Source organism: Octopus sinensis, linkage group LG4, assembly GCF_006345805.1.
Source record: "Octopus sinensis linkage group LG4, ASM634580v1, whole genome shotgun sequence".
Taxonomy (NCBI): Eukaryota; Metazoa; Mollusca; class Cephalopoda; order Octopoda; family Octopodidae; genus Octopus; species Octopus sinensis.
The window spans coordinates 152,773,095-152,783,640 of record NC_043000.1 but is presented as its reverse complement, the minus strand read 5'-3'; the positions used below and the strand labels follow the sequence as shown (position 1 = coordinate 152,783,640).

Sequence of the window (10,546 nt, the reverse complement as noted above, 5' to 3'; positions counted from 1 at the left end):
TACGTCTTACTGCCTTTACAGTGTTCATAGAACATTAGGCAGCACTTATAACGTTGGCATTTTAATATCCGATGCGAATCATCATGGTACAGGTAACTTTTTCCCAATATTCAGATGGCTTCCATTCTTCCATGCCAGCTAACTTTTCCTCAGCACAATTCTAAACTTTATGCTTTCCAACGTCGTTGACTATTCCCCAATACATGAAGCTGTTTCTGTAAAAGAGGACGTAAACTATCGTCAAATTACCCCGAACACCATATATTCTATTTCCAAACATACTGTTCTTCCTTTTCTTTAACATTTGAGTGAGATTTGATAAATATTTCTAGCAGGTCAAATGACCAGATAGAGGCTCTTTTGTGGGTGCAAATATGTTTAATAGAAAAGTTGAGATCTTGAGAAAGATCAAGCGTTAAAGAGACAGTAAAAAGTATCGTGAGAAAAAGAATCCACGAAAGTGCGAAAATGTATACCAAATCAAGTTACTATGACAACTAAAAATGGTATTTCAATTGGATGAGACATAATTAAGGTTTCTTCAATGTGTATAATCGAAATAATTTCATTTGTGAATGTTTTAATTAATTGCAGTATTAACCTTATTAATAACAGACAATTAAGTCAGTTTTACAACTCAGTGATATCTGACGCAAATGAATTTCATTGATTAACAGGAGAATTATTGATTATCATCTCATCAGAGGGACCTAGAAATATCTCTAAGAAATGTACATATTTCCCAATGAAAATAACAAACCAACTTTTCAATGATTCCAGTTACATTTTATCAAACAATTTTGAGGAGCATGTCTGTCATTAGTCAATACACACCTTCACACAGCCATAACCTTCCCTCACACGCCAAAGCTACACGTTAAAAGCTAACTTAAACATTTTTAAAGTCTCTCTGACGAAGTGCTTCTCTCGAAACGTCAGTACACTCGTCTTCCAATGATATTCGAACTTATTTACATTTATGAGCTTTACCCACCAAAAATTCAACATGGTACGTGTGAACATATATATATATATGTGTGTGTGTGTGTGTATGTATGTGTGTGTGTGTGTGTGTGTGTATGCATGTATGTATGTCTATATGTATGTACTGACGTTTCGGGAGAAATACTTCATCAGAGAGACTTTAAAAATGTTTAAGTTTGGCATATGAGGGAAGGTTATGGTTAAAAGTATTAACCAGCCAAAAAGAGTATTAACTGGAAATCAATGGACAAAGTGATGAGAAATATTGGGAGGAACGGTACTTAACGAGTCACACAGACACTGTACATAACTCAATCCCGCATGCATTTTGCTACGATACACATTAAAAAACGTGTTTCTCTTTCCGAAAGAAGGTCTGTGTTCTATCATCCCATCAAGGAATACAAATTTATACGAATTGTCAACTAAATTCATTTTAATCAACACCAAGCGTCACTAATATTTTCCAGTGAACGATTGAATTACTAAAGATGGAAGCCACGTCTCCCTTAAATCACACCCTCTGTCCAAAGAGGAAAACAAACGTCACACTAATCAATATTATTGCCTGTTTGAAAAGGTAGGATGGCGATAGCTGAAACATTTACGAGAATATGTCCATCCATCATGGTTGGCTGGGGGTTAAACCACAGCAAAACAACGATTAAATAGCGCACGGCCCGTACATGTCCGACTCTTATAGAAAGAGATGGGGAAATATGCAGGGAGGGGCAAAGACAAAAATAGAAAACGAGAGAAGAGAGAAAAACCGAGACTATTAGAGAAAGAAACTAATAAAATAACTGTAATTGCGATGACGGATATCTTTGATGTGTGGCGGGACTAAAATGAGAGACCATGTGACACAAATTAAGCAAACAGTACATGTCTTGTGTCGCAATGTATATAATTTCAGGTGATTTATCTTACACATTTGAGGACAGTAGAGTTTTTTTTTTTATTTTCTTATTTTCATTTGTTTCGTTGTTTTTAATGTTGGACATATATTCCAAACAGATCTTAACATGAATAAATATTTACCATAATTAGGTAATTATATCATGTTACCGATCAACAGGCCAATTTAAAATATTAGTGACAGGGGTTGCAAGGCAGTATGCAAATTTACACACACACACACACACACACACACACACACACACATGTACAAATATATATATATACACATATATATATACATGCATGTATGTATGTATGTATGTATGTATGTATGTGTGTGTGTGTGTGTGCGTGTGTGTTTGTGTGTGGAGGCGGGTAGTTTCGTGCACCCATGATCGTATGATTGTAGTTTCGATTCGTGGACCGGACAATATTTTGTGTTCTCGAACAATTCGATGCATTTCGCATGGCTCCAGTCCATTCAACTTTCGAAAGTGAGTAATTCTACGAGAAAACGGCGTCCCGCTCGCGAAATTTTATTTCCCACGAGAGTTCCGGACACAGCCAATCAGAGCTCAACTATCAAAGCTAATTTTTGAACGCATAACAAGTGATGGACGATAAGATAAGGTCACTTGGGCAAGGAATGACCATGCTTCTTTTCTCTTTGGATAATGCTTGTTGTTCTTGTTCTTGTTTGAACCCTGGCTGTCACTGTGTAGTTATTTGTGAAGTTGTTTACTTTGTAAAATAGTAAGTTGCTAGCACATCACCCTCTACCCACATTTTCCCCATTCACATCTTTACCATATGGGGTCATAACAAAATCCGATAATAGGTATAGATGCAAATCTATCTAATTACTTCTCCCCTTCTATAATCAGGCATAACTTGGCGATCGGTCGACTTACAACACCATTCTTGAGTTTACTTGGTAGAGTGTGTTTGTTAACTCGACACGGTCAAGGTGAGCTCTGATTGGGTGTATGCAAATGAATTCATTACTGGGGTCCGGAACTCTCGTGGGAAAAAATTTCGCATCCGGCCTAAAAGGTGGGAAATATATACGATATAGAATGCAGGAAACAGACCTTACCAGCCCCTGCCTCGGGAAAAGCCTTTGATCTTCTTTTCTTTTATAAACGTATGTGTGCGCGCGCGTGTGCGTGCTTGCATGTATGTGCGCACGTATGTACGTATATGCCATCTGTAAATATATATTTGCACGCACGCACGCACACGCACACACACACAACACACACACACACACACACACACACGTTCCGTTTTTATAGAAAACTACGCTATAGGGAGATGGCAGAAACCCACATTAATATAACTAAGTCTATCGCTGGGCTTCCTATAAGGCTTATAAATGTTCATATTTAGATCTAAAGATACATCTAGGAAATTGACAACCGTCAGGTTATTGTCTGTAGTTGTGCTAAGTCCGAAGGTTTTCATCAAATGGATAATGTCCTTCCTAAACCGATCCTCTGCTGGTCCATTGGTATTTGTGGTTAAGGCGAGGGCATCATCGGAATTTTATCATGACTACCGAATAATTGTCACATATTACGTTTACAGATAAATTCCTCTATTTACATAATACCGAGGTCTCTTTCATTCTTTTGTTGTCTTACCATTTCTATCAATATATAATTATATATACTCTTTTACTCTTTTACTTGTTTCAGTCATTTGACTGCGGCCATGCTGGGGCCCCGCCTTTAGTCGAGCAAATCGACCCCGGGACTTATTCTTTTGTAAGCCCAGTACTTATTCTATTGGTCTCTTTTGCCGAACCGCTAAGTGACGGGGACGTAAACACACCAGCATCGGTTGTCAGGCAATGCTAGGGGGGACAAACACAGATACACAAACACACACACACACATACACATATATATATATATACATATATACGACAGGCTTCTTTCAGTTTCCGTCTACCAAATCCACTCACAAGGCATTGGTCGGCCCGGGGCTATAGCAGAAGACACTTGCCCAAGATGCCACGCAGTGGGACTGAACCCAGAACCATGTGGTTGGTAAGCAAGCTACTTACCACACAGCCACTCCTGCGCCTATATATATATATATATATATAATTAATTAATAAGGGTGAGAGAATTAGATACTAAGTTAATAGTATATCTATTCAACACCAAGTGGCCTAGTGCTCAGAGAAACCTGGATTATTATAATATTTTATAATATATTATATTATATTTATTTTATATATATATATATATATATAATATATATATATATATAATATATATATATATATATATATATATATATAATATATATGATTATACATATATATATATATATATATATTATACATATATATATTATACATATATATATATATACATATATATATTATACATATATATATATATATATATATATATATATATATATATATATTTGAAGCACTCCGTCGGTTACGACGACGAGGGTTCCGGTTGATCCGATCAACGGAACAGCCTGCTCGTGAAATTAACGTGTAAGTGGCTGAGCACTCCACAGACACGTGCACCCTTAACGTAGTTCTCGGGGATATTCAGCGTGACACAGAGAGTGACAAGGCCGGCCCTTTGAAATACAGGTACAACAGAAACGGGAAGTAAGAGTGAGAGAAAGTTGTGGTGAAAGAGTACAGCAGGGATCACCACCATCCCCTGCCGGAGCCTCGTGGAGCTTTAGGTGTTTTCGCTCAATAAACACTCACAACGCCCGGTCTGGGAATCGAAACCACGATCCTATGACCGCGAGTCCGCTTCCCTAACCACTGGGCCATTGCGCCTCCACACATATATATATATATATATATAATCATATATATATACTATATATATATATATATATGTATAATCATATATATATTATATATAAATATATATATATATATATATATTTTGCAATTAAGGACAACTACTTAATAAGGAAAACTTAAGAAATTGTCAGGTAGATAGCGTAAAAACCTCATAAGAGAAAAAATTTCGAAAATAATTATTTCTTATTGAACATATTAATTTATATATAGAGGGCATAATTATACATACATGCCAGGAGGCATTATATATACATGCCAAACGCTAGGAGGGACAATCAGTCATTCTACCAAAAATATTACTAATATTAGTAATATTTTTGGTAGAAATGACTGATTGTCCCTCCTAGCGTTTGGCATGTATATATAATGCCTCCTGGCATGTATGTATAATTATGCCCTCTATATATAAATATATATATATATATATATATATATAAACAATTCATAAATGAGGGCAAAGGAAAAAAAAAATTTTCTAATGCCAAATAGGCCGAAAAATTGGACATATTGTCCATTAACCATATAATTTTTTCACAATACGCACGCTACTCGAAAAAAGGTCGACAGATATTTCTAAAAAATTCCATTATTACCATATCGGACCGATTTCAGAGTTAGCTACTAAGAGCCTTCTCTTCGTCAGTGATACATGTGGCAAAAGAAATAAATGAGATACTTACTCATACCCATGGAAGAAGCAAATACTAACTCATGGGCACAACTAAGTACCCCAAATACATCCAAAATAGAAATACTCCAGCCCATTCAAGACACGTGCGATTTGAACAGAGGCTCTCACAGAGTGAGCTAGTTCGGAAGTGAACGCTTAAATTTATATCAAATGTGAGGATAAAATTCTTTTCGAAAAAAAATATTTTCTCGAAAAAAATTTTATCAATGGCTAGCATATTAAAAAATACTTTTAACGGTTAAATTTATAAACAATTCATAAATGAGGGCAAAGGAAAACATTTCTAATGCCAAATATGCCGAAAAATTGGACATGTTGTCCATTAACCATATAATTTTTTCACAATACGAACGCTACTCGAAAAAAGGTCGACAGATATTTCTCAAAAATTCCATTATTACCATATCGGACCTATTTCAGAGACAAAAAAATAAGTATCTCATTTATTTCTTTTGCCACAAGTATCACTGACGAAGAGAGGGCTCTTAGTAGCTAACTCTGAAATCGGTCCGATATGGTAATAATGCAATTTTTTAGAAATATCTGTTTCTAAATATCTGTTTTTCGAGTAGCGTTCGTATTGTGAAAAAATTATATGGTTAATGGATAATATGTCCAATTTTTCGGCATATTTGGCATTAGAAATTTTTTCCTTTGCCCTCATTTATGAATTGTTTATAAATTTAACCATTAAAGGTATTTTTTAATATGCTGGCCATTGATAAAATTTTTTTCGAGAAAATATTTTTTTTCGAAAAGAATTTTATCCTCACATTTGATATATATATATATATATATATATATATGATTATATATATATATATATATATAATATATATATATATATATAATAATAAATATTAGGGAATAAATCCAAATTTACAGGGAAAAAATCAGATTTAGGATTAAATCCAATTTTATAGTAAAATATTATATAATATTATTAGAGACAAAACCACTATTTTGCAAAACAAACAAGGAAAGACTTAATCAATACATAAAATTTTAATAAAAAGTAAAAAAACCCGCCACTACAATTGTTTCATGTCTAATGACAATCTTCAGGTGGATTTCCGATCTAAAATATCAATATATTAAAATATCAGTTTAAAATAATTTTAAATAATTTTAAAATAATAAAAATATAAATATATAATCTATATATAACCTATATATAATCCATATATAATCAATATATAATCTAAAATAAACTCTATCAAGAATTAAATATATATATATATATACAAATTGAGATAGGGGTTGTAAATGCAAACCTCCATGGGATAACATATATCCAATATACTGCTAGTGAAGTACCCAACAAAGTTAATACATGAATGTTAATGATTGCGATGCAATCAATTCATTTACTGTATTATATGGGCAAAGGTAAAATGATTTACCACAAATTACTAATACAAGATAAGAAAATGGAGAAATACAACGAAATCAAATATCAATTACCAGATAATACTCAATCACATACTTTATTAAACCACCACATAAGAGACTGTAGGGTTAGATACAAAAAGCAGAACAAATCAGTGTACATAAAGGAATGTACATAAAAAGTGTACATAAAAGAGTAATGTTGTATAATAAGTAGAATATATATAAAAGATAATATAAATATAAGTAATTTGTTCTGCTTTTTATATTTAACCCTACAGTCTCTTATGTGGTGGTTTAATAAAGTATGTGATTGAGTATTATCTGGTAATTGATATTTGATTTAGATGTATTTCTCCATTTTCTTATCTTGTATATATATATATATATATATTATATATATATATATATGTATATATGATTATATATATATATATAACAAAACTGTCCGACGAACGAGAACATGAAACTCCGAGTAACACCTTTTGTTACATTTTAGCTGCTTTTAAATAAAGTATATATATATATATAATTGAGAAAATTTAGAAAATTCGTGAACGCAAAATAATTCTTTTCAGGAACGGTGAGTCTCGAAGCAATTAAAGTTATAAATAGTAGCGTGATTTATATATATCTTCTGTTAAGCCGCACACTCTATAATATTAAGCACCTATACTAAGGTTTATTTCCTTAGTCCTTTATGATGTTTTGGAGGAGCATATTTCCAAAGTATATATGTGTTTCAAGGACTTCTTGGGTATATATTTTCATGTTTTCATGTTAGTTTTTTATTGCAGCTTTAAAGCGAGCGAGAATTACATTTCTAATTTGTTAACGCTGTACTTCAAAATGTTAAGCTCTGTCGTCAGGTTTCTTTCAGTAATTAAGAAATGATTTGGCTAGACTGTCTGGCACTAGATAGTTGCTAGGATATCTGTATCCTTAAATCCTTAAAAATGTTTTAGCCCGAAGGCCGCGGCCATGCTGGGGCACCACCGCTGTATGTTGAACATAGTTGCCGTACTTTCGTTAATGTATATAAAACTATTATTGTTGTTGTTATTATTATTAATATTGTTGTTGTTGTTGTTGCTGCTGTTGTTGTTGTTGATATCATCATCATCATTATTCTACAGGGAATTCAATAAATTTGTAACCATGTTTTATCATTAATGTTTTTCCTATGTTGCTTTACAGATATTGGCGAAAAGCTGATACTCCCAAAACAATGCCGCAAGCTAAATTACGCCGTCCTTACACTAATAATTCTTTCCGCAAGCAACTGGAGAAATTCCGTACATTCATTAAAGATGTGACGTACAGTGGCTGTGAATTAACCTCTGAGTATCGAAGACAGCTGATATCTGGTACGCGTTTAAGTTGAATTCCTTTGTAACTAACTAAATCTGAACTTGATGACCTCGGCTGTCGTATGTGTACGCGTTTTACATTCACGCTAGAATCTCTCCATATATAGATTTAATGTAATATTGTAATATTGACCGTGGAGGCACATGACCAAGTGGTTAGAGCAGCGGACTCGCGGTCGAGGGATCGCGGTTTCGAATCTCAGACCGGGCGATGTGTGTGTGTTTATGAGCGAAACACCTAAGCTCCACGCGGCTCCGGCAGAGGGTAATGCCGAACTTCTGCTGACTCTTTCGCCACAACTTTCTCTCACTCTTTCCTCCTGCATCTTGAAGCTCATCTGCCACGGACCGGCGTCCCGTCCATGTGGGGAACCTATACGCCAAGAAAACCGGGAAACCGGCCCTTATGAGCCAGGCGTGGCTCGAGAAGGAACAAACAGAAATATTGACCGTTGTCGACTTTGCCTTTCATCCTTTCGGGGTCGATTAAATAAGTACCAGTTACGCACTGGGGTCGATGTAATCGACTTAATCCGTTTGTCTGTCCTTGTTTGTCCCCTCTGTGTTTAGCCCCTTGTGGGTAGTAAAGAAACAAATATTGACCGTTGTGCACCCAGTTTTACACACCTATTTTAACAGAATCTAGGCTGCGGATTCGATGAAACAGTGGGTCAAAATGCCTGACGATTCATCTAGAGATTCTAGATAAACAGACATTAAACATGCTTTACAGAGGTTGTCTGTAGCAAATCAACCCGACGAGATAGACTAATCTTGCGAAAATTACCAGAAACTGCTCATTGGTGGTAAGTGATTACGAGCAACGAAATTTTGCCAGATGTTAAATATGATACAGAATCACTTCGTTGAGATTTTACTGACTAGCATCTTGTTAGAATGGTAATCTTATTGTTTTATTCTTTTACTTGTTTCAGTCATTTGACTGCGGCCATGATGGGCAACGGCTTTAGTCGAACAAATCGACCCCACCAGGACTTATTCTTTGTAAGCCTAGTACTTATTGTATCAGTTTCTTTTGCCGAACTGCTCTGTTACGAGTACATAAACACACCAATATTGGATGTCAAGCAATGGTGGGGTGGGGGACAAACACAGACACACAAAGATATATATATATATATATATATATATATATATATATATATATCAATCAATATAAGGGTAACAAAAAATTCAAGAAAAATTTTCTGCTACCAGCGGTCAAGTGAGAAAATAGAAATAGTCACAGACTATATGATACATTCAACAAAATATTAAGGAATGACCCTCAGAAGGTCGTTCGACTCACTTGAAAAGAGCAGCTAAAACTCAAAACCGCAAAAAATAGTAATTCTGAAACTAGAGGAAATGTTTTTTTTATTTTCCTCTAGTTTCAGAATTACTATTTTTGCGGTTTTGAGTTTTAGCTACTCTTTTCAAGTGAGTCGAACGACCTTCTCAGGGTCATTCCTTAATATTTCGTTATATATATATATATATATATATATATATATATATATATATATATATGGCGATGTTTCGCTTGTCGTAGCACAAGTTTCCGTCGATTTCCGTAAAAAACTTTTATTTTTTTACATAAGTAATGAGAGCGAAAGAGACTAAGAGAAAGCGATTGTATGACGAGGGAAGTTCTTTTGAAGTTACCGTCCAGGGGAAGCATTGATGTACATGTGTGTGTGTGTGTGTTTGATGGGGTGTGGGAGACAGACAGTATGTTGTGTAAGTGAAGTGCTTCTGTTAGTGTGTGTGAAGAGACAGAGAGAGTAATGTGTGAAAGAAAGAGATAACTGGAATTTTTTACTCGGTGTATGTGTATATGTATGTCTGCATGTATGTGTGTGTGTATGTATCTATGTATGTGTGTGTGTGTATGTATGTGTGTGTGTATGTATGTATGTATGTATGTATGTATGTATGTATGTATGGCCGATTCAGTGTTTACATTTTTTACGGAAATCGACGGAAACTTGTGCTACGACAACCGAAACGTTGCCATATATATATATATATATATATATATATATATATATATATATATATATTATATATATATATATATAATATATATATATATATAATATATATATATATATATTATATATATACAAAGAACAAACACAAGAAAAAAAACAACAACATGAGGACGTGGTACATGCAAAGTATTAGCAGACGCTCAGGGAAGGAAAGAAAGGTAGCTTTACGCTTCGAGCAAAGCTCTGTTTCAGAAACAGGAAACAGAGGAAAGTCCAAGAGAAAAGGAAGACGGAGAAAAAAATCGCCAACGATTCACATGTGGTTATACGACGGGCTTCTTTCAGTCTCCGTCTACCAAATCCATTCACA

At 34.4% G+C, this 10,546-nt stretch overlaps 1 protein-coding gene across 1 annotated transcript in view; it reads left to right on the top strand.

Annotated features, from left to right (window-relative positions):
- The window catches only part of LOC115210608 (WD repeat-containing protein 64-like), an 83,641-nt gene that overhangs the window by 3,347 nt on the left and 69,748 nt on the right, over positions 1-10,546 (top strand). The window contains exon 2 of the mRNA XM_036502585.1: positions 8,010-8,179. Within this exon, the coding sequence (XP_036358478.1) occupies positions 8,041-8,179 (139 nt within the window). The 5' untranslated portion in view covers positions 8,010-8,040. The remainder of the gene's footprint in view (positions 1-8,009; positions 8,180-10,546) is intronic.